Consider the following 25,500-nt stretch of genomic DNA (forward strand, 5'->3'; position numbering starts at 1 on the left):
AGGGTACAGGGGAAATTAGAGTTTTGTAGTTAATAATTTTCAGAAATCCAGACTAGTCATCCCACAGGAAACAAGTAGACCTATTTCCAGCCTATCTGTTGGTTTTGAAAAGATTATCGGTTTCATCACCAGTTTGATGCTCTTCTTGATAAGAATATACATGCGCTGTTGGGTGTAATGCCAATCATAAATATTCATAAATATGTCTGGCATGCCTAGGCCACATAGCTGCATATCCTGGACTGTGTCTTGCACAGTGAGAAAACACAGCAACAGTTCCATTATCAGCACAACAGCATGATGGCATGAATTTTTCACTGCTTTGAGTACCATAACTGGGATCTGGAATAAAAAATGAAGGCATTTGAGGGAAGAACAAATTGCCTTTTCAGTTGTAACAGAGAGATGTGTGCATGCTTTTACAAATCCCTGCTACCATGCCCACAGGAATGTGACCTCCCTAGGCCTCTAACCTGGAACTACAGAGTGTCTTGTTATGACTGAAATTCACATGAATGTTTTCTGCATCCCACGATATGTCAAGTCTAGTCATGTTCAAAATAATTTACGTTCCTCACCATAACACAAATATGAAGTGTGGCATGAGCTCTTTACTCAAATGGGGCTGCACAAGCTCTTTTACTTAAATGGCACCTGTGTAGGGTTTTACTTTATCCTGTACATACTCTGAAATTCACACTGTAATTACTCATCCCCACAGATGTTTTCATTCCAGTGTAATTCTAATTTACAAAAAGCTTTTGTAAATAGCTTCTGGTGAACTTCCTATGATAAATTTAAGAGAAGATTCAAACTGAATTGAACCTGAAACTTTAAGGTTTAGAAACATTTGGTCAATTTATTTTGTTGTTTTATGTTTACAGTTTTGCTTGCCTCTGCATATTTCAGCTATAACTATAAGAGATTATTTTCTTGCTGTGTTTCCAACTAAACCAAAGACAGGGTACCTTGGATAGCTTGAAAATTTGCATGACAATCCATCTGAATTTCTAGGCCCAAAAAGATCTGGATAAGCAGTCACATTTTTAGATGTTGTTTACCAAATTGTTGGATTTCTTCTTCAAGTGCTTGTCCCTGTGTGTAATCCACTGTGGATATGCATGCATTCCATGCAGTGGTGCCAGAACTGGGGGGAGTGAGGGAGGGCTCCAGGGCCATCTCACTTTTTGAAATGCCCTTGCTCTCCTCATGCCGCCAGTCAAGGAGATACAGGGTGGAGTGGGCTGACTGCCTTTCCTGTTCCTTCCTAGCCATACCCATGAGGCGCAGAAACTTCAGGTTAGAAAACACCTCATGGAGAAGGTCATGAGGCCACAGCTGGACCAGGTCGGGGACCCCCCTGTACACCCACCTGCATCTATATGGAATGCACCTCCCACCACGAGGTCTGACTGCTACAGGGGAGTATGTATCCACAGACCCCCATCAGGGTCTCATCAGGAAGGCAGAGATCACTCACACAAACATAAAAGTAGGTCCCTTTCTAAGTTGGTTATAAAATCATCTAACACAACTGTGCATAAGTCAAGCAAACCTACTCTGTCCACTTCTAAGGATTTAGGATGTACTAAGTCCCAGGGCAGGACTCTAAAGCCCATAAAGCCAGGGCTTCTTTGATACTGAACCTGCCCTGGCAGCATCCGTTCCACCAGTACCATCCAAGTCAAAATATCGGGATCCATCTGTTTAGGTGCGATCGAAGATACCTCCTCTGGTGGTGGTAGCAATACAAAGGCCAGGTCTGCCCTCAGAAGTTAAGTTGTACCCAACTATGTCATTTAGGGAAGTGAAAACTCCACACTCCTGAGCAACACAGTTAAGCTGGCCTAACCCCCAGTGCAGACAGCACTAGGTCAAGAGAAGAATTCTTCTGTTGACCTCACTATCGCCACTTGGAGAGGTGGATTACCTCCGTTAATGGGAGAACTCCTTCCATCACCGTAGTGAGTGTCTACACTTCAGTGCTGCAGATGTACTATTGTAGTGTTTCAAATGTAGACAAGCCCAAAGTCTGCCTCTTCTGATTCCTTTGGTATGAGTGCATCAGTCTCCTTGCACTCCAAGAAGGTCAGAAACCTATATCACACTGGATAATATCTTTGCTCTTCCACCATCATCAGGACTTTCCCTAATGAGGAAGATTGTGACTCCACCGGGGTTGTTACCTTGGACAGAATTCTATCCCCTCTTCCAGCTATGCTTTTTCTCTACCAGAACCATCAGTGGATATGGATTCTTTCTTCATAGAATCAAAGAACTGTAGAATATCAGGGTTGGACGGGACCTCAGGAGGTCATCTAGTCCAACCCCCTGCTCAAAGCAGGACCAACCCCCAACTAAATCATCCCAGCCACGGCTTTGTCAAACCGGACCTTGAAAACCTCTGAGGATGGAGATTCCACCACCTCCCTAGGTAACCCATTCCAGTTTTTCACCACCCTCCTAGTGAAAAAGTTTTTCCTAATATCCCACCTAAACCTCCTCCACTGCAACCTGAGACCATTACTCCTTGTTCTGTCATCTGGTACCACTGAGAACAGTCTAGATCCATCCTCTTTGGAACCCCCTTTCAGGTAGTTGAAAGCAGCTATCAAATCCCCCCTCATTCTTCTCTTCTGCAGACTAAACAATCCCAGTTCCCTCAGCCTCTCCTCATAAGTCATGTGCTCCAGCCTCCTAATCATTTTTGTTGCCCTCAACTGGACTCTTTCCAATTTTTCCACATCCTTCTTGTAGCGTGGGGCCCAAAACTGGACACAGTACTCCAGATGAGGCCTCACGAATGTCAAATAGAGGGGAATGGTCACGTCCTTCAATCTGCTGACAATGCCCCTACTTATACAGCCCAAAATGCCGTTAGCCTTCTTGGCAACAAGGGCACACTGTTGACTCATATCCAGCTTCTCATCCGCTGTAACCCTTAGATCCTTTTCTGCAGGAAAGAGGTAAAATGGAGATGTTTCAAGGGCCTTTTATAGCTTCTTCCATATGGAAGGAAACCCATTGCCCCAAACAAAGCCCTCAGCACAGTTTGTGGAAAATTATAGCCACACAAGATGCAATTCTGTACCATGTGACTTTAGTCACATGCCCTTGCATGCTCTGATGAGTCAGGGCAGCCGTTACCCGTATTCTAGCTAGAACATCCACATGAAAGTCCATCAGGTATGGATAATCTTCTTCCATGGCCCACTGTGTTTGTTGATGGGCCATAATTTGAATACTTCATTCACATTGTGCTGGCTAGACTGGATGTAAACTGTCTTGTGGGTGTTACCACAGGAGCAAACACATTTGAAATACAGCTACATAGTCAATATTCATAACTTCAGATACAAAAATGATGCATGCATTCAAATAGGATAATCACATTTAGCAAATCATAACTTTTCCATTGACACATTACATGGCACACTTTGTGTAAGATTTGTTGCAATTATATAACAGTGGTAGCAACAATGATCTACATGTTCATATTTTAATCATATAATGTCACACATGGATATTCACCCTACATGCAGATGTTTTCTCAGATTCATGGTGGGCCCCAACCACTTCCAATATAATGTTCTCCCATTTGGCCTTGCTACAGCCCCCAGAATTTTTTGCAAGGTCTTCCTGGTTATAGCAGCTTATTGAAAATGGAATGACTTCCCAGTCTTCTCCTATCTTGATGATTGCCTTCTCATTGCTGAGACATATCAGGAGGCCCACAAGTTGACCTCATTCATTCTTATTTTCTTCCCTACGAGTCAGAGTCAACAGACTTCATAAGGGCCACCCGAGATTCAGCACAGCGAGAGCTTATCTGCCAAAGGACAGGTTTCACACCATGAGCAACCTGATAGATCAGGCTGTATGCAACTCTTGAGCTTCAGTCTTGTAAGGAACATGGCTTCATGCACTTACGTTACTCCATTCATCAGACTCTGCCTACATTGCCTTCAGGCATGGCTTCTCACTGTGTATTCACAAACCAAACACAACATGAACACCACAGTAACAATTTCTGCTAGAGTAACAGCTTCTCTAACATGGTGGAAGGATCTTCATCACTTGTGTGTGGGTGTCCTCTTCCTACCATCCTACCAGACAAGATGATCATTAAAGACTCTCTCTCTTAGACTGGGAAGCCCATATGGAGAACCATATGGCTCAGGGCACTTGGATGTCCTGAAAGGCCAGGATGCACATCAACCTTCTGGAACTCTGGAGAGTTTGAGATGCTTTCAAAGTCTTTTTGCAATTTATATGGTCCCATCATGTCCCCACAATGTCAGACAATGTGACAGGGATGGGATGAGATCAATCCCTCTGCGTAGAATCAGTCACCCTATGAAACTGGTATCAAGAATCCAATCACAATGTCATTTCACCATCAGTCAGGAGTGGGAATTCAGTAGTAAATAACATTTCTGCTCAGTGGGGGACTCCCATCTGGGATCTGTTTGTCTCCCAAATGAACAAGAAATGTAACACACATTGTTCCAAAGGTGCTGTAAGATTACATTCTCAGGGTGATGCTCTCTTTCTTTCCTGGTCGGGTCATCTGAGCTATCCCTTTCCTCCTTTACTGTTCCTACCTTGAGTCTTGCAGAAAATCTGTCAAGACAGAGCATGAGTCATCCTCATTGTCCCCTATTACTCCAGACAGTTTTGGTTCCTGAACCTTCTGTGGCTGTCATCCTGCCCTCTAATCAGCATCCAGTTGTTTCCTTTTCTCTTCTCCCAGGAGAGGGGCAGGATCAAGCATCCCAATCCTGAGATGCTTCATCTCTTAGCGTATTTTTGGATGGGCATCAACACTAGAACTTTCCTGTTCAGAAGCCATATAAACCATTCTTAAAATGGCAGAAAAAGCTCCACTAGGAAATTGTATTCATCCAAGTGGAGGCGTTTCTCCATCTGGGTGCATCAGATGTGCATATCTCCCAAGGCAGCAGATGTTCCCTTCATTTTGGACTGTCTTCTTTCTGTCAAAATGGCTGGCTTTTCTCTCCACTCTATACAAGTCTGTCTGGCAGTAATCAGTGTGCGCCATCCACCAGCAGATGGCTATTCAATTTTCACTCTGATTCTTAAAGGGCCTAATTAGGACCTTTCCATCAGTAAGGAAGCCTTCCCCTTATTGCGACTTGAACCTTGTGCTGTCCGTTCCCACTAAGCATACCTTCAAGCTGTTAGGTACATGTTGCATGTCTCATCTATCTATGAAAGTTACATTCCTTGTGGCCATCATCTCAGCCAGGAGTGTAGGTGAGTTGAGAATCCTAATGGCAGATCCACCATATACTTTATTCTATAAAGACAAGGTCTGCTTACGGCTACATCTGAAATTCCTTCCTACTGTTGGTTTGGAGTTTCACATAAATAAATCTATCAACTTACCTGAGGTTTTTTTTGAAGCTGCATGCATCTGTGGAGGAGAGGAGGCTTCATTCCCTCGACCTATGACATGCTTTCACCTTCTACCTACAAAGGACAAAATTGATTAGAAAATCTCCCAGACTGTTCATTGCTATACCAGAAAGAGTCCAAGGTCACACTATCTCCTTGCAGAGCATCTCAGGTTGTATCTTATTTTGCTGGCAGTTGTCTCACCTTCCTCCTCCGTAATGGGTGAGGACTCATTCTACAAGAGCAAGCGACATCTCTAGCATCATTTTAAGAAGTGCCTCTAGTTGAGGCAACTATGTGAACTTCCATCCATACATTCACGAGACATTATGGTCTCCACAGGACTCCACCGCTGACACATCCTTTGAGACAATGGTCCTTCAAACAGCTCTGATGCCTGCATCCATGCACCTCCCTCTTTCTTGACTACTGCTTGTCAGTCACCCACTGTGGAATACACATAGAGACCAGCCCTCAAAGAAGAAGAGGAGGTTACCTACCTTATAGTAGCTGGAAGTTCATCAAGATGTATTGTCCCCTTCTATATTCCACTACTCGTCCTCCTTCCTCTCTAGTTCGGACCATACTTGGATTCACAGTAGAAAAAGAACTGAAGAGACAGTTGGCCTGCCCTGCCATTTATCTCTTCAGCGGGAGGCATGAAGAGAGCAAAGATTCATGTGTGGGCCAGCTAGGGCGACCAGATAGCAAGTGTGAAAAATTGGGACACTTTCTTTCTCACAGGAGTGGGGGGAGGGGGTAATAGTTGCATATATAAGACAAAGCCCCTAATATCAGAACAGTCCTGATAATATCAGGAGGTCTGGCCATACTAGGGCCAGCAGACACTGCTTTCAAAATTCTCTTACTCCAGGCACATGCAGCACATACGTAGCCATGGTGAAACACAGATAGAGACCACACATTCAAAGAACCTCCAGTTACTATGAAGTAAATAACCTCCTCTTCTCCCATCATCACTTGTAATCACTTTTCTGAATTACTGTAGAGAGTATATTACCATATAATTACCCTGAGATTGTATGTATGATATTTACTTTGGGTCATATTCAGGCTTCCATATAATTTACTGGGAACCCTATGTATATATATGAAGCCAAAAATATAGCCCCAGCTCATCTGTCATAAATTTACAAGTGATTAAAGTAAAAGGAAGTGAGCTGATTATTTTTTCATGAAATAAAGTATTTCTAAAACCTGACGTTATCTGTACAAAGCCATAGTTTCCATGAAATAACATTAGGCATCTATAGTTTGTAAATATACCCCACTGCTGATTCATTTTAGGCAGGCTTAATGTTAATTAGATAATATTGTATAATATATTATCTATTTAGGAAATAGAAAATACTAGTTAAGAACAACATTAAAAGGCTTTGCATAGTACTTTCCAACTGTCATTAGAAACATATGATTAGCTTTTACAATCATAGTTGAAATCCACTTAAAAATATGCAGTAATTCTAGCTCAAACAAATGGCAATCATTCATTAACGATATATTAACCATTAAACAGAATTTAATAAAAACATGCATTAAAACTATGTTGTAAAAGCAGCACACATCACAGGTGTAGGGATACACATGTCCAGTTGTAGTAATTTGCAAGTTTCTTCCAAAATATGTGTCAAAAGCTCCACATTTCCCCTACCTTTGTATTTTTTTGTTTTATTGTTAGTAATTTACTATCTTCTGATACTGCCTACACTACTCAACATAGCTGACACTTGAACTCAAGAATACATTGCCACATTGATTTCATTCATATGTACCATCATTAGAAACACATGGGTTGCAATGTATCCTTTAATGATTGTATCCTATAGATCAGAGGAGGACAAACTACGGCCCGTGGAACATATCCAGCCTGCGGGACTGTCCTGCCTGGCCCCTGAGCTTCTGCCCTGAGAGGCTAGCCCCGACCCCTCCCCTGCTGTCCCTCCTCCCTTGCAGCCTCAGCTTGCTCACTCTACCGCTGGCACAATGCTCTGGGCAGTGGGACTGTGAGCTCCTAGGGCAGTGCAGCTGCAGAGACCAGCCTGACCCGGTCTCTGCGCTGTGTGGTGGTGGTGGCGTGGCCTGGCTCCAGCCAGGCAGCACAGCTGTAGCGCTGCCAGTCACCGGTGTTCCAGGCAGCACAGTAAGGGGGCAGGGAGTACAGGGAGGTGGGTAGAGGGCAGGAGAGTTTGGGGGGTGGTCAGGGGGTGGAAGTGTGGATAGGGGTCGGGGCATTCAGGAAGGGAACAGGGTTGAATGGGGGCAGAGGTCCCGGGGGGGCAGTCAGGTCCCGGGGGGGGCAGTCAGTTTATTTTCTTCTAATGCCGCTAATTATAGAATCATAGAAGATTATGATTGGAAGAGACCTCGGGAGGTCATCTAGTCCAACCGCCTGCTCAAAGCAGGACCAACGCCAATTAAAATCATCCCAGCCAGGGTTTTGTCAAGCTGGGCCTTAAAAACCTCTAAGGATGGACATTCCATCACTTCCATAGATAACCTATTTCAGTACTTCACCATACTCCTAATGAAAAAGTTTTTCCTAATATCCCACCTAGACCTCCCCCACTGCAACTTGAGACCATTGCTTTTTGTTCTGTAATCTGCCACCACTGAGAACAGCCTAGCTCCATCCTCTTTGGAACCCCCCTTCAGGTAATTGAAGGTTGTTTTTCAAATCCCCCCTCACTCTTCTCTTCTGCAGACTAAATAACCCCAGTTCCCTCAGCTTCTCTTCATAAGTCATGTGCCCCAACCACCTAATCATTTTTGTTGCCCTCCACTGGACTCTCTCCAATTTGTCCACATCCATTCGGTAGTGGGGGGCCCAAAACTGGAGCAATACTTCAGATATGGCCTTACTAGTGCCGAATAGAGGGGAATAATCACTTCCCTCTATCTGCTGGCAATGCTCCTACTAATGCAGCCAAATAAGCCATTAGCTATCTTGGCAACAAGGGCACACTGTTGGCTTATGTCCAGCTTCTCGTCCACTGTAATCCCCAGGTCCTTTTCTGCAGAACTACCGCTTAGCCAGTCAGTCCCCAGCCTGTAGCAGTGCATGGGATTCTTCCATTCTAAGTGCAGGACTCTGCACTTGTCCTTGCAGAACCTAATCAGATTTCTTTTGGCCCAATCCTCCAATTTGTCTAGGTCACTCTGGACTCTATCCCTACCCTTCAGCCTATCTACATCTCCCCACAGCTTAGTGTCATGCGTGAACTTGCTGAGGGTGCAATTCATCCCATCATCCAGATCATTAATGAAGATGTTGGACAAATCCAGGAGTCTGTCCTGGGACAGTCCGCTTGATACCGGCTGCCAATTAGACATGGTGCCATTGATCACTACCTATTGAGCCCAATGATCTAGCCAGCTTTCTATCCACCTGATAGTCCATTCATCCAATCCATACTTTTTTAACTTGCTGGCAAGAATACTGTGGGAGACTGTATCAAAAGCTTTTCTAAAGTCAAGGAATAGCACATCCACTGCTTTCCCCTCATCCACAGAGCCAGTTATCTCATCATAATTTATTATTAATATCATTAAGAGGTTGGTGAGACAGAAATGTCTACTTTTTTATGCAAAAAATGTTTTTATATACTAAGATGATATCCAACTTTGCAGTGCCATGGACAGAAAATGAGCCCATGCTTAATGTCCTAAGTACTGGGATATTTTTGTATTACAGTAACTGAAATCACGTCCTCCTCCTAATATTTGTTTTTAAAGGTAGGAAGATAGCTTTGAAAGGAAACACATCTGGATAGATCTCTTTTTAAACAAGAAAAATATGCATGAGTCTTTCTGTTCCACTCTACCATTATCAACCAATCACAGGAATCCTAGAAAAAATGGGACCTCTCTAGGATTATGGGGCCACCTGGTAATAAATCCTTATCACCTGCTACTTTAAGGGTGAATTTCACTCCTTCACTGAGGGGGAAAACAAGATCTGTGCCTGAGTTAAGTTCCACTTAAGCCCTATTTTGAAGACTTAAGAGGTGCAGAGGCCTTGTGCTGCTCTCAGTATATGGATGAATTTCACCCTAAATGTCATCCTTTTCTGTGTTCCCCCCTGCTTCCCCACACTCCCTTTATTGAGGATGACCAGAATAGGCAAAGAGCTAATTCAAATCCCTCCCCTAATGCCACCTCTGTTTACATGTTGTTGTATCACACTAACCACAATATAAAGGAAAGTACCATCATAGTAAATTACATTGAATTTTTTCAATGTAAAACAAATCCAACAAGGAAAATATTTGGGCCAAAATATACAAGCCCAGGTTCCTAGAGTTAAGTTTCGACCTCCATATGTTATGAGGCTCAATAATACAAGGTGCTGAGAATTCTGACATTGACCTAGCTAGTGGGTCTACTCATGTGCTTAAGCATTTGGCTGGATCAGTGCTCAGTCCACTGCAGGATAGAGCCCCCAAAGAGAAGTGGATTGATTTCAAAAGTGCTGAACCCTGCTTCCCCTGGTGAGTCCCTCCTAGAGAACCTCATTCTTCAAGGTGCTGGACACCCTTAACAGTGATTGAAGCCAGTGGGGGTTGAAGGTACCCAGCACCTTGCAGGTTTCATTCTGTAATCAGGCATCTTCTATGTAAAGGCCTAAACGTGGAATTAAGAGCCTAATTTAAGGCATGGTAGATAGGGATTTTCAGAGGAGTCTAAAGGGAAATTAGGTGCCCAATTGAATTCCAATGGGAGTGAGGCACCAAACTCTCTTAGGCTTCCCAAATTTGAAAACTGTGGCCTGCCATAATAAAACACAGTGGTGGTGATGTACCTCATTCTTTTTTGTCTTTGAACAAATGGAACTACCAGTACTCCTTTTTTTTTTTTTGTTTCCCTAATTAAATCCTTTATGTAAATATGTACACCTTTTCAACATGCTATAAATACCTTTGGCATTTCCAATTGATCCATTCCCAACAGCAAACTAATTGCAGTCCCTCAGTCAATATCTGCAATGCACCAAAATTCTGTCCTGGAAGGATAATATATACATGAGACAGTGCAGTTTCAAGGGCAGTTGTGCTTCACTGTGCTTGCCAAACAGACTATATTACAGGGGTCAGCAACCTTTCAGAAGTGGTGTGCCAAGTCTTCATTTATTCACTCTAATTTAAGGTTTCATGTGCCAGTAATACATTTTTTTAACATTTTAAGAAGGTCTCTTTCTATAAGTCTATAACATATAACTAAACTATTGTTATATGTAAAGTAAATAAGGTTTTTTTAAATGTTTAAGAACCTTCATTTAAAATTAAATTAAAATGCAAACCTCCGGTCAGGTGGCCAGGACCCGGGCAGTGTGAGTGCTACTGAAAATCAGCTTGCGTGCCGCCTTCGGCACATATGCCATCAGGGCTGGCTCTAGGTTTTTTACTGCCCCAAGCAAAAAAAAATTTGGCTGCCCCCCACCCCAGCCCTGGGCTCTCCCCCCCACTCGCACCCCCTGTCCCAGCCCTGGGCTCTCTTCCCCACCCCCACACCTGCACCCTCCTTCCGCCCCAGGACTGGGTCACTGGTAACTTGCTCCCAGGGCGGGTCATTCAGCAGGAATTTTGGATGTGCACAGAACACAGACAGGATTGGTTCCCATATGGTTACAGAACTGCAGTAAAGTGGAACAGTTTTCAGCTTGTGAGATTGGAGGATATCTGGATGCATATTATAAGACTGTCCTCCATAAATGAGGAAAAGTTGAGGTGCATTTATTATTCTTTTGTTCCACTCTTTGTTTCTATGGGGAATTTGCCAATGCAATATCACTGTCTTTCTTTTAAACAAATAAAACTTAAAAAAAAAAAAAAAAAAAGGCATTGGCTGTTGAAAATAGCAATTCCAGTCCTAAAAACCACTGGGAAGCATTTCTTGTGCAATTTTATCTACTTTTTCTACAGCAAATTACAGTGGATCAGTATATTTGATTTAGGAGAAATGAAGTGAAAGCTGCCCAAATTGAGCTTGAACACTCTTGAATTTTGAGGTGTTCAAATCTAGAAGGCAGGTGCTAGATTCCCTTTCTGAATATTAGCTAAATCTGGAAAAGTCAATTTCCACTTCCATGGCTCAGAAGTCGAAATCTTCCTGCGTGCCTGGTACTGTATCTAAAGCTGCCCAGGTCCAGTAGAGCCTCCCCTCCCTGACTTTTCATTTTTGATTCTAGTGGGATCAACATACCTCCCTTGCTAGGCTTCAGATAGAGAGGGGCACTGTCCATTTAGTCCACCCAATTCCTTCTTTGGGGGCTGCAAGGTGAGGTCACACCAGTATCCCTAAGCCAGTCTGGGGATGTCTTCTGAAGGGGATATCTGGGACAAAGCCTTCTTCTACTCCTTGAGCACACTTGTTCCCCATTCACAGTGCCATCCCGCTCTAACAGTGAGCTCTCCATTCACAGCAAGCTGCAGCATGAGGTTTCACCTACCATACTCCCTCCCCCTCCCTTTTCTCTTGATAGCAGCCCAGGGAATGCTGGGAAATGTAGTTCTTTTCCTGCTCCAGGGCTGGCTCTATAGGCAGGGAGCTAACCAGGGAACTACAGCTCCCAGGGCCCCCTGTTGGTTCTCAGCTTCTGGGCTGGATCCCTGTCAGCTGCCACTCCTGAAAATGGGCTGCCTCAAGCACCTACTTGCTTTGCTGGTGCGTAGAGCTGCCCCTGCATGCCATAGGTTGCTTATCCCTGCTATAATAGATACTGAGTTTAAAAAAAAGAAAAGACATTTCTCAGACAGCCTGAAAAATGGCAGGTGTTTATGGGCTGATTTTATTAACATACTGTAGCTGAAGCTTGATGTGCCTGATGCTTTACTTGAAAAATGAAGGACTGTAACTCAAGCAGGGCTCAGATGTAAAAGCTTTCTGGCAGTGCAATTCACCCCTGCAAAGACAGGCTGGCCAAATGAGATGCTGTAAGGGGTGAAGTTCACCCTGGGTGAATATCGTTTCTAGACTAGTGTTTAAAACAATAAGCAATGAAACCTGTCTTAAGCGACAAACCAAAGTTGGTTATAAACCAAACAAAACATTACTGGAAATCTTGGGGCTGTTTTAAAGTGGTTGCTAGCATTAAAGCAGCAGTTCTTAAACTGTGGGTTGGGACCCCAAAGTGGGTCACACCCCCATTTTAAAGGAGTCACCAGGGCTGCCTTAGACTTGCTGGGACCCAGGGACTGAAGCTGAAGCCCAAACCCCACTGTCCGGGGCCAAAGCAGAAGCCCAGGGCTGGAGCCAGAGCCCAAGGGCTTCAGCCGTCGGTGGCGGGGCTGAATCCCTTGGGCTTTGGGACCCGCACCGAGGTGGTGGGGCTTGGGCAGACTCAGGGTTCAGTCCCCCCTCCTGGCATCGTGTAGTAATTTTTGTTGTCAGAAGGGGGTTGTGGTGCAATGAAGTTTGAGAAACCCTGCATTAGAGGGTACTTGTCAGTGGTGCTGCCCCTAAAGGCAGGTTTCAGTGGATTTGAACAAATGCACTAGTTGGTACATTGTATTCAAAGCAGATGAAACCTTGCTTCTGAACTGGCACCCTCAGTTTAGTATGGATCATCATATGAACATATAAAATCCGTAGTGTGCAAATCAAATGACATTTGTTAATTGCTGTTTAAATTTGATCCCACCATTTTGCCCATGCATTCATTTACCCTCACAACATTCTTCATCTAAGTATGTAAACAAAAGTTGTGTGTCACAGTTCAGGGCAACATCACCTGTCTTCCCCTCTGTGGTCCACCAGGGGCCAGGACCGGCGCTAGTGTTTTTAGCGCCCTAGGCGCACGGCCATTTCGCTGCCCTGCGCGCTGGTCCCGCAGCTCCGGTGCAGCTGCCGCAGCCGTGCCTGCGGGAGTCCACCGGAGCTGCGGGAGCAGCGGACCGTCCGCAGGAATGCCTCCGGCAGCTCCATTGGAGCCGCGGGACCAGGGGGCCCTCTGCAGGAGCCGCCTGCCGCCCCCCTCCCCAGCAAAATGCCGCCCCCTAATAATCCTGGAACCCTAGGCGATTGCCTAGGCCGCCTAAATGGAAGCACCTGCCCTGCCAGGGGCACCCACTCTCAGGCTTCCACTTCTCCAGACATTACCTCTGTTTGGTAGAGACAGAATGCCTAAGCAGGTTTGCTTTGCTTTTCTCCTCAGAGACTATAAACAGCGTAATTACCCAGTTATAAGCAGGGATCCTAGTTTTCCATGATAAAAAAAAAATTAAAAATTAAAATCTGTGGTTTTCCACGATTAAAATGAAATGCTGAATTTTAGTTTTTCTAGCCAGATAGGATGACCAGATGTCCTGTTTTTTATAGGGACAGTCCCAATTTTGGGGTCTTTTTCTTATATAGGCTTCTATTACCCCCAACCCGTCCTGATTTTTTACACTTGCTGTCTGGTCACCCTATAGCCACACTACGTATAGGAATCAGCTGAACACAATGTTTTATTGATAGATTGACAAATTTTAAGCAAGTTTGAAGCCTACCAGTGCCATCAATCATTATAATAAAATGTAATTAATAGAATTCCAATTTGTAATCTACAGCCTTGCTGCATACAAGTACAGAACCATTAATATGAAATTTGTCCTTGCCAAACTCAGTGACAGGATCTTTAGGGGTGATTTTTAAAGTTTTCAGTATCTTTTCCTAACTTTAATTACTCACATGTAGAGGCTGAAGTGAAATTTGAGATGCATTAAAACACAAACCCTATCCATCACTGAGTAACCAGTATATGCCAGAAGCAGTTTATTGGAGTGTGTTTAGCTATGTACATTTCAAGTGCATTCAAAAATCAACCACAAGAGGGGGAGATTGCACACACTGAATAAGTGACACTGGTATTTTTAGTAAAATATAGTTAATAGTTAATATATGTTTTTATTTTTTCACAAAATGTAAAAATTAAGAGTCTCTGTAAAAACACAAATTCCGTGTTTTTCTGCCACAAACAGATTTTTTTGATCTCTGGTTATAAAGTACCACACAGCTTTTTTTAAGCAAGCACATTTTTTCTTAAGGTAAAAGCTTTACAGGAAAAACATATTAAAACAATAAATGAAAGTAGCATGTGTGTAAAAAGTTTACCAAAGATCACCCCAACTCAGAAAGGGCTCTGGTAGGAGTCAGTTGTTCAAACCACAACAGGCAGTTTTCTGTGGTTACAAGTCCATAACTTCATTGGCTCAGAACAAGCACTCCTTCATACAGTTTGGGTCTTCAGTGTGCAGAAACTGTGGATAGACAATCAGCCAGAGAATGGGTCCCCTCCTCAGGGCAAAGCTTCAGAAGGCTGGGTCTTTGCATAATTGGAGGTGGTAATTTGCATTCACCTCCCCCCAGGTATTTCCTAGGAACACCACTTCACTTTGTGGTTAGATGGACCATTAGTCTGACCCAGTATGGCCATCTTATGTTTGCCTATCATATTGTTTAATATAGTCATAATACTTCCCAAGGTTTATACTGGCCATGTATCCCCATTAGAGAAGTCACATACAACCCCACAATCATATATAAACTTTGCAATTTTAATACAATGGGCACCAAAGATACATAAACTTAATTCAATAAGATTAAATTTAATTCAATAAGCTTATCCAGGATATTACTAGAAACTGCTATATCTGTGCCAGTCTGGTGCTAATTAGACAGCAGGACATCTTTAGCATCTGATTTATATGTGCAAGGGCCATTTTGTATGTGCACATTAGGGATGTTACATATGCAGATCACTGCCTGAATTAAATGGAGGGTGCAAATTTGCAAGCTGGGTTTCATCCCCTTTGAAAATCTGTGCCCACACCTGTTTTGTTTATGTTTGTGTAAAGATTTGGCCATGTGTTTTAAGCACTTTTTCTCTTCTTTTAATTTTCAGTCCTAATGTAGCCCTTCCAGAAGAGCAGCCACATTCCAGCTCTCAGTGTGCCCCTCTCAACTGTCTCTCCAAGCCTCCTCCTTATTCCTAATCTTCAGATGCAACATAAGAGAAAAAACAAACAAACAAACAAACAAACAAACGGGAGTGGAGCTCACACAACAAAGGTATAAGTTGCTCCCAAGGATTCAGTAGACAATCCTGCCTTGTTGCTGCATTGATAACTCTGGATTCATACCCAATGACTTTTTATGGTTCCTCTAATTATATTCAAACTTTGCTATCACACCTGAAGTTTAGTGAAATTTAACAAAGTGAGAAAATGTTCCTCCCAGCTGCTTGGCTTTACCTCTGAAATATTGAGAGACTTAAGCCAATATTTTAAAAAAATGTTACAAAATCCTATTTTCACATCCTCTATGTTCAGCCATACAAACCAGTTCAGATTTTCTTTTCTGTCATTAAGAGTGTGATATTTATTTTTATTTTATTTGCACCATAATTTTGTGTTTATAAAATGTGGTCCTGGTTTTTGGATTTTGTTTTGTTTTGTTTCTCTTTTTGGTGAGAGTTGTATTTAATTCATTTTATTTTTAAAAGACAACCAGAAATAGCTTAAGTTAAGAATGATTGAGTTGATATTTTAAAAAATATGATGATTGTTATCTTGGCCACAGAGTATGGCCTAATTTTTTTATTACACAAAAACATTGAAAATGGGGTGAATTGGAATGTTAACAGTGACTTTATATTTTGCTGCTGCACTGATATTGTTTATGCACTTGTTTTCTAATTTCTGTTACACTAGCTGCTGGTTTTGTTCTCGGTCTTCACTGGAAGCTAATTATTAAACCTAAGAAGGAGATTAGAGAATAATGCTTTGATTTTCATTCAGTTATTTGCTTACATTTTAAGTATATTTATGCATTTCAGAAAAATAGATGAATTGGTGCTTTTTCTGGGGGGTTTGGGGAGGGTTCTGTTTGGTATCTGAGAAAGAAAAGCTAAAACAACCTGAAGTAAAATGTTGTGTGTTAATTAAAATCTTCTGGTTTTGTTCCTGCTCCCAAATTGAGGGTACTTGTTTGAGGCCTTACCAGTGAAAGGATAAAGAGTAAGAATGGTGAGGTTATATACATTTAGCATGAGATTTTCTATGGTGAAATACCTCATGCATGTAGGGTTAATGGTTTGGATTGAAATTGGCAGGATTTTACTGTAGTGCATTTTTTCCCTTGCCAAATATTAACAAATACAGAACCTTAGTTCATTGTCAGTTTATGACAAATACTCAGGTGACCTATGATGCACAGTGTTTCTAGTTAAAGAATCTCTCCTCTAAAGGCTGGATAAAGCTGTGTTGCAGAGTAGTGGATTTTCACAGCAAAATGAAGGATAGCTGAATTTATTTTGCACAGAATCTGACAGCAAGGCGAGTAGCTAAATAAGCTGTGGTGTCTTAGCACCTTTGGGCTTCTTATCTGATCATCAAGATGGAAAAATACAAGTACTGCCCAATCCAGTTGCTAATTAGCATACTCCTTGCTCTTGGTCAGTGGCCTTAATTTATTTAAAGAAGACAGGCGTTGATATTTCCATGTTTCTGTCTGTTCCTTCTCTGTGGGGTTAATATGATCCACAAGATGGAAATAGAAATGCAGCTTACGATTTGCAGCAATTAAAAAAGAAAAATTGTTGCAGATATAGTTGGAATAATTCAATATAACTGAATTTGAGGAAACGAACACAGTCCTCCAATATTAACAGTGCTTACCAAATGTAATAACATACAGTATATAAGTGGAGGAAAAAATCAGCGGCCAATCAGTGTGCCTAACAATCATTACCATAGTACCAGTAATGAAGGTGCTGTAAATAGAAGTATCCTAATGTAATCAACAATGTACACTATATAACCTTGTCAGAGCCATTGAGCTAATATAACAAAACATGTAGAATTGGAGGTGGAGAAAAATAGAAACAAATTCATGTAAAAGTCTGATCATACCAACCTAACAACTCTTTGCACTGTTTCTATATACGTTTCCAAGATGTTCACTTCTTGTACTGCATTCACATAACTTTTTAGTGCCATACATAACCTACTCTTCTAACAGAAAAGTCCGATAAAACTTGTTTAGTATTATCATGCTGTTTGGCACTAAGATTAGCTGCTATGTAGATTTTTATTAAAGAACTGTTTTGTCTGGGCAAATGTTGCCTTTAAAAAGCACCTCGGAATACCTGATGATGTTAGATCAGTGTATTATTATTCCTCAGTGGTAGCGTCTGTGTCCAACAAAGATAGCTACTGCATATCAGTTAAGTGAGAAAAAAATTAGCATTGCCACATTGTATACAGTTGCTGTAAACTGTATTTAGAATATTATCTCCTGTTTTCATATCCAAACCAGACATCTATTGAAACTACAAAGAACATTTCTTCCCCCTAATTTAAAAACAAATTCTAAAAAATCCTATACGGTTTAGTTTCTTTTTATATAGATATGAATCTGTGGAGAAAATACTTGTTTTGAAATATTAATTCAATAATATATTCATTTTTAATTGTGATTTGCAAAGTAAAATTAGCAACTCTGAAAGACTGTAATGGTATGCGTATTTGGATCAAGAGTTATAGAAGAGTGTTCCATGGATTAGAAATTTTGGTCATGTTTTACAGAAATAAGTAGTTTTTTTTAAAGTTTTGATTCTCCTGTGATGCTTTAATTCCTAATCAATTTATAATTTTTTAAATATAATAAAGCAAGAATACATGCTTGAAATTGAAGAGATCTAGGAAAGAACCAACTTAAATGTAAAAATGACTGTGGTTATTGCATTGTAAGAAATAAAGCTTTGTAGGCCCCAGAGCAGTCTTGCCTCTTTTGTCAGTTCACTGGGGGAAAAACATATCTTAAACTTCAGAAAACATAAAGCCTTCTTGGTTAGATGGTAATTAGTGATGTAAAGTTTTACCAAATATCTGGTAGGAATTGCTTCTGAACACAAAAAATCCAACTTGTTTTTAATGTTGGCAAAATGATGTATATAGCCATTTTTAAAAATCATTCCTAACATATTGCCATCTATCCTGATTTTAAAATGAAGGGGAAAAAATGAATACATATATTCTTAGAGGCTAGGTATACTTAGAAATGCTGATGTATATCCCCAACAGCAAAGAACCGTCTTTCAAAAGCTTGTCCAGACTTTCATATTAGAAATGCAGCTATTGTTCATAAAGAGGGCCTTGGAGTCTCTGGTTGTCAGGTAGCCTATGAATGCATGACCGTTTTGTCCTTTTTTCTGACCTTGGGAGAGTTGTTTCCTGATAGAAACAAATGATCCATGTCTGAACAGCCAGTTACTGGAAATTTGTGGAAGGAAAACAAAATAAACAGTGTAAATCAAATTCAAATATAAGGGTAGAAGAAACTGAATTAATAGAAAATTGTAAAACAGGAGTGGGGAAGAATATATGTTCTACCAGCGTCAGAAGGTAACCTTGAGACTTTTATAGAAAGAGAAAATATAGATCATTTCCCATCTCAAATCATGTAAGGGTCTTTGCCTTCTAGACAGAGGCAGCAGGGAGATCCTTTTTAATTGATCTCTGACAGGTTGGCATCTCCATGCTTATTCAACCCAAGTAGAATTCATGTAATTATAGCTATACAGTATGATTAAGATAAGGTGGAGAGTTTTAATGCCAAGATTATGCTTCAGTTTTTTTCCTGTTTAAAAATTTGAAGTGGTTTTAACCATTTGCCATACATATCTGTAAGCAAAAAGAGGAGGATGTTTTAAAAGATGATAAAGACATCACCAATGAAGGCTGCTAACCTGAAATCATATTAATATCAGTGTTTACATAAAGCAGCTAGTTACATGGGGAGCAATCCTGCTTACACTGGATGCAATGCAAGCAGAACTGGGCCCATATTATGCTAGCTACTTTAGAACTTCACCTGGCATCACTGGAGGAATTTTGCCATCAACTTCAGTAGAAATGGACTGAGTGCGTAAGGAGGTTATAGATTACACAAGCTCTTCAGAGGTCTGTTCTCTTTCTCAAGTGATAGATGTACATCTGTTGGAGTTGCAGTAAATGTGTTTCTTTCTGTCCTGAAGAAATCTTTATTTGAAAATGGCAGGCATTGATGTTTTACATTTGAAGCATGATCACTGCTTTATTTACCTCTTTAAAAATGATAGCCATCAATTTACTTCAGTTTTTCTCCTGCTATACATGCAGTATGTCTTAAGGAGACATACAGTATTCAGAACTTTTTTCACCATTGATGGTGTTGGTTTTTTTTAATTTTTAAATATTCTGTGAAAAAGAAATACACAAAAAACAACTAATTGCCTTTAGCCTTAAGGCACAAATGCACCTACATATGCAATATAAAGTTCATGCATGAGATTCTTTAAATCATGTAGCCGTTTCCATAAGTATGATGATGAAGCTAGAGAATTCTTTTTTCCTGTATGATTCCCTTACTCCCTGTGTCAGAAATGCAAGACGGATGTTACACAGAGTCTGTACCTTACATGATAAGCATGGTTTAAATCCTCCTTGCATTTTAATCTTTTTCCTGTGGAGTTCTTGAAAATTCCCCTCTATTAAATCTAAAGTCAACAAAGTGACAAACTGACATGAGATAAAGGAAAATTCCCATATTCTATAAATGTAGTTCATTTGTTGTCAGACTCTGGGTGATGGGGCCTTGGGTTTCAATTACTGTCTTTATATGGAGGTGTTTGTTCTGCTCATCATTATTATGCTGTAATAGAAACAATGGAGATTATTGTATGGTTTTTCTCAGCATTAGTAAACATGGTTAAACAAATGGTTTTTTTTTATTAAAACTTGTGTTTGATTTAAAAGGTGTGCTGGAGATTAATGAACAAAAGAGGCTAACCCAAATGAACTGGTTTGCTAGCTGGTTCATTTAATCAGCAGTGAAGAAGAAATAAGAAAACTCTAACTTTTAAAATGGTTACTATTATTGTTATTATTATTATTTATTTGTTTATTATTCACAGGTATGGCTTCGTGCACCATGCCAGTGGGTAAATTAAGTGTATCTCATTAATTATTGCCCTACTAATTTCAAGCCCTATGGTTTGACTGTTAAAGGGTTAATTAACTTGATCCTTTGGGGAAAAAAATGTAAAAAACAAAAAAATCTGATGTTTTGTGACTTTTATAATCTACTGAACATTTCCATTTGCATGATGATCTGTATCTAACAAACCATACCAATTGCCGTGTTAATTTCCAAATAGTTTTAACATTGGTGATATTTGTGACAAACACAAATTTGTATACTGTATGTTTACTGCTGTTATGACTTGGCTACTCCTATGTTGAATTGAAATTATGTTGTAATGCCTTCCTGGGCTTAAATGATGGAGTGTTTCTGGATGGTGAAGAATACAAAAGTATATGTGCTCATTGACTAAAATATTGAACATGAGAAACTCTTCTTGTTGCTACCTTTTGTTTAAAAGCAAAACATGATGAATAATTCTTGGTTCCAAAAATGCATCATTTGTATTTCAAGTTAACATAATCCCCATGTTAACCCTTTCCTGCCATGTTTCTTATACCTATAGATAATCCTAGGTGAATGCCTTGTGAGGGATTCATAAAGTATGTGCTTGTACATGTGTAGTATGACCATGCAGTCAAATGGTTGAGAAAAACAATCCAGTGCTGAAGAAATCAATTAAAAGAAGCCAATATACATATAATTATGTTCCCATTAAAATTACAGTGTAATGTATTACTGTCCCAGTAAATAAACTGGCCATTTTTTGTTCATTTAATTCTATGCTCTCTCTCTCTCTCTCCCCCTACCTTACTGTCTCTGTAAGTAGTTTGCTGTATGCTTTTTTTCCTTTTTGGGCGGGGGGAGGGGGGCGTGTTACTTTCAAAAGTATCAGAATTAATAGAAACAGTTCCAGGTTTACAATGGTGCTGGGTCCACACTAAGAAGGGGCCCACACCAGCACCCAGATGGTGGCCCTGCTCCTCCCTGAGGCCCCACCCATGCTTGGCCTCTTCTCCCCAAGGCCCTGCCCTTGCTCCTTATGGCAGTAAAAACATAGGAAATCATAGCCCTCCCACTTTTAAAAATGATGGGGCCCATCTTCCAGTGCCCCTGTTGCCAGGTGTCCAGTTTTTCAACCAGAAACTCCAGTCGAAAAGTGGACCTGGCAATACACTAAAGGTCCAGTTAGAGGTGTAAGCACAATCAGCTTCCCCGCCAGAAGGGTGGGAAGAGCAGCTACTGCTGCCTGGAGGACTGCAGCTCAGCTGGAGAGAGAGAGAACTGGCTCCCAAGGACCTGGCTCCGGCAGAGAGAGGTAGGTACTGGCTCTGTGCTGCACCCAGGAGGATCCTGTCCACACACCCACCCCGCTCTGCTCTTTCCCCCGGACCCTGCCTTGCTCGAAGACTGACTCCCCATCCCCCCCAGTGTACTTTTGTCTCCAGCCCCTGCCTTGCTCTGGGGACTGACACCCCACTTCTGCCTCACTGTGCCCTTGTCCCCAGCCCCTGCCTCACTCGGGGGACTGACACCCCTGCCATGCTTGTCCCTGGCTCCTGCCTCATTCTGGGAACCAACCTGGGCAGCCCCCTGCTAGCCTAGCCCTGGGCTCCCCCAAGCTCTGCTAGTACATAAGAATGGCCGTACTGGGTCAGACCAAAGGTCCATCTAGCCCAGTATCTGTCTACCGACAGTGGCCAATGCCAGGTGCCCAAGAGGGATTGAACCTAACAGGCAATGATCAAGTGATCTCTCTCCTGCCATCCATCTCCATCCTCTGACGAACAGAGGCTAGGGACACCATTCTTTACCCATCCTGGCTAATAGCCATTTATGGACTTAACCACCATGAATTTATCCAGTTCTCTTTTAAACACTGTTATAGTCCTAGCCTTCACAACCTCCTCAGGTAAGGAGTTCCACAAGTTGACTGTGCGCTGCGTGAAGAACTTCCTTTTATTTGTTTTAAACCTGCTGCCTGTTAATGTCATTTGGTGACCCCTAGTTCTTGTATTATGGGAATAAGTAAATAACTTTTCCTTATCCACTTTCTCCACATCACTCATGATTTTATATACCTCTGTCATATCCCCACTTAGTCTCCTCTTTTCCAAGCTGAAGAGTCCTAGCCTCTTTAATCTTTCCTCATATGAGACCTTCTCCAAACCCCTAATCATTTTAGTTGCCCTTTTCTGAACCTTTTCTAGTGCTAGAATATCTTTTTTGAGGTGAGGAGACCACATCTGTACACAGTATTCAAGATGCGGGCGTACCATGGATTTATATAAAGGCAATAATATACTCTCAGTCTTATTCTCTATCCCCTTTTTAATGATTCCTAACATCCTGTTTGCTTTTTTGACCGCCTCTGCACACTGCGTGGACATCTTCAGAGAACTATCCACGATGACTCCAAGCTCTTTTTCCTGACTCGTTGTAGCTAAATTAGCCCCCATCAGATTGTATGTATAGTTGGGGTTATTTTTTCCAATGTGCATTACTTTACATTTATTCACATTAAATTTCATTTGCCATTTTGTTGCCCAATCACTTAGTTTTATGAGATCTTTTTGAAGTTCTTCACAATCTGCTTTGGTCTTAACTATCTTGAGTAGTTTAGTATCATCTGCAAACTTTGCCACCTCACTGTTTACCCCTTTCTCCAGATCATTTATGGATAAATTGAATAGGATTGGTCCTAGGACTGACCCTTGGGGAACACCACTAGTTACCCCTCTCTATTATCAGAATTTACCATTAATTCCTACCCTTTGCTCCCTGTCTTTTAACTAGTTCTCAATCCATGAAAGGACCTTCCTTTTTATCCCATGATAGCTTAATTTACATAGAGCCTTTGGTGAGGGACCTTCTCCAAGGCTTTCTGGAAATCTAAGTACACTATGTCCACTGGATTCCCCTTGTCCACATGTTTGTTGACCCCTTCAAAGAACTCTAATAGATTAGTAAGACACAATTTCCCTTTACAGAAACCATGTTGACTATTGCTCAACAGTTTATGTTTTTCTATGTGTCTGACAATTTTATTCTTAACTATCATTTTGACTAATTTGCCTGGTACCGACGTTAGACTTACCGGTCTGTAATTGCCGGGATCACCTCTAGAGCCCTTTTTAAATATTGGCGTTACATTAGCTAACTTCCAGTCATTGGGTACCGAAGCTGATTTAAAGGACAGGTTACAAACCTTAGTTAATAGTTCCGCAACTTCACATTTGAGTTCTTTCAGAACTCTTGGGTGAATGCTATTGGGTCCCGGTGACTTGTTAATGTTGAGTTTATCAATTAATTCCAAAACCTCCTCTAGTGATACTTCAATCTGTGACAGTTCCTCAGATTTGTCACCTACAAAAGCCAGCTCAGATTTGGGAATCTCCCTAATATCCTCAGCTGTGAAGACTGAAGCAAAGAATCCATTTAGTTTCTCCGCAATGACTTTATCCTCTTTAAGCGCTCCTTTTATTTCTTGATCGTCAAGGGGCCCCACTGGTTGTTTAACAGGCTTCCTGCTTCTGACGTACTTAAAAAACATTTTGTTATTATCTTTGGAGTTTTTGGCTAGCCGTTCTTCAAACTTCTCTTTGGCTTTTCTTACTACACTCTTGCATGTAAGCTGGCAGTGTTTATGCTCCTTTCTATTTGCCTCACTAGGATTTGACTTCCACTTTTTAAAGGAAGTCTTTTTATCTCTCTCTGCTTCTTTTACATGGTTGTTAAGCCACAGTGGCTCTTTTTTAGTTCTTTTTCGGTGTTTCTTAATTTGGGGTATACATTGAAGTTGGGCCTCTATTATGGTGTCTTTAAAAAGTGTCCATGCAGCTTGCAGGGATTTCACTTTAGTCAGTGTACCTTTTAACTTTTGTTTAACTAACCCCCTCATTTTTGTATGGTTCCCCCTTTTGAAATTAAATGCCACAGTGTTGTGCTGTTGAGATGTTCTTCCCACCACAGGAATGTTAAATGTTATTATATTATGGTCACTATTTGCAAGCGGTCCTGCTATAGTTACCTCTTGGACCAGCTCCTGCGCTGCACTCAGGATTAAATCTAGAGTTGCCTCTCCCCCTTGTGGGTTCCCGTACCAGCTGCTCAATGAAGCAGTCATTTAAAGTATCGAGAAATTTTGTATCTGCATTTCGTCCTGAAGTAACCCTCACTCCTGACCAGCAGCCCCCTGCCAACCCAACCCTGAGCTCCCCCCATCAGAAATTAAGGAATAGTGATATATGAAGGCAAAAAATAAACTCCACCCTCTTCAGCACAGTGAAAAGAGCATTAGACATGACTTTTCTATTGTTGTTACTGGCAGTTGCGCATTTTATTCTCTGTACAAATATTGAAATCTCAAGGATTTTAATTCTAATTCTGCTCTGGTATATATACAATATATTGCTTTATTTTATAATTTTATTATTATGTAGAGTTTGTTACCATGTCCAGAAGTCTTTGATTTTTGGATGCTAAAGAAATTAACCATTACTCTTATTTATCAGATTAAGACATTATTTAGTAATAAATGTAATTAAGATCTGGCTTTAGAAGGTGCAATGCACTTAGCAGTCAAAAACTGTATGGGGTTATGAAGGACCAAACTACGCTTATTTATGGGGGAAATGTTTCATGCATGTTTATGCCTGCATTTCCTGGAAGTGGATAGTTGGTCCACGTGATTAAGTTTTCTTGTTTGTCAGAAAGGAAGCATATGGCCATATAAAGGCAAAGCATGCAGTGACTTCATTCACTTTGTTTAAACCCCTGGGAGAGATGGGAGGGAGATGGAGTGGATGGAGCGATGGGGAAGGGGGAGGAGGGAGAGCAGCGAATGACAGGGCCTGGCTGGGAGAGGGAATAGGCAGGGCAGGGGGAGGTTCTGGTGCTCCTGCTTAGTGTCCCATGGGGGCCCACAAATATATTTGGCTCTGGGCCTACAAAACTTTAGTCCGGCCCTGAATAGAAATGGTTTGCTGTTTCCTTTTGAGGAAAGACACCGGAGTAAGGACTAAATCCATTTATAGTGTTTCCAGAAATTCGTATAATCTCTGAATTACACCAATATCTGCAGAGGGTCTTCATCCTGTGGAGCTCTGTCTTCTTCATCCT

General features: G+C 41.3%; 1 protein-coding gene across 5 annotated transcripts in view; it reads left to right on the forward strand.

The window, feature by feature from the left end:
• Positions 1 to 21,049, forward strand: part of BICD1 (BICD cargo adaptor 1) — a 297,869-nt gene extending 276,820 nt beyond the window's left edge. For 3 of the 5 annotated variants that reach the window (XM_030543575.1, XM_030543550.1, XM_030543568.1), the window contains one exon: positions 15,320 to 21,049. In XM_030543575.1, the coding sequence (XP_030399435.1) occupies positions 15,320 to 15,410 (91 nt within the window). In that variant the 3' untranslated portion in view covers positions 15,411 to 21,049. The remainder of the gene's footprint in view (positions 1 to 15,319) is intronic. The other 2 variants (XM_030543562.1, XM_030543555.1) reach the window with 2 other exon arrangements.
• Positions 21,050 to 25,500: the final 4,451 nt, after the last annotated feature.

Source organism: Gopherus evgoodei, chromosome 1 (genome assembly GCF_007399415.2).
Source record: "Gopherus evgoodei ecotype Sinaloan lineage chromosome 1, rGopEvg1_v1.p, whole genome shotgun sequence".
Taxonomy (NCBI): domain Eukaryota; kingdom Metazoa; phylum Chordata; order Testudines; family Testudinidae; genus Gopherus; species Gopherus evgoodei.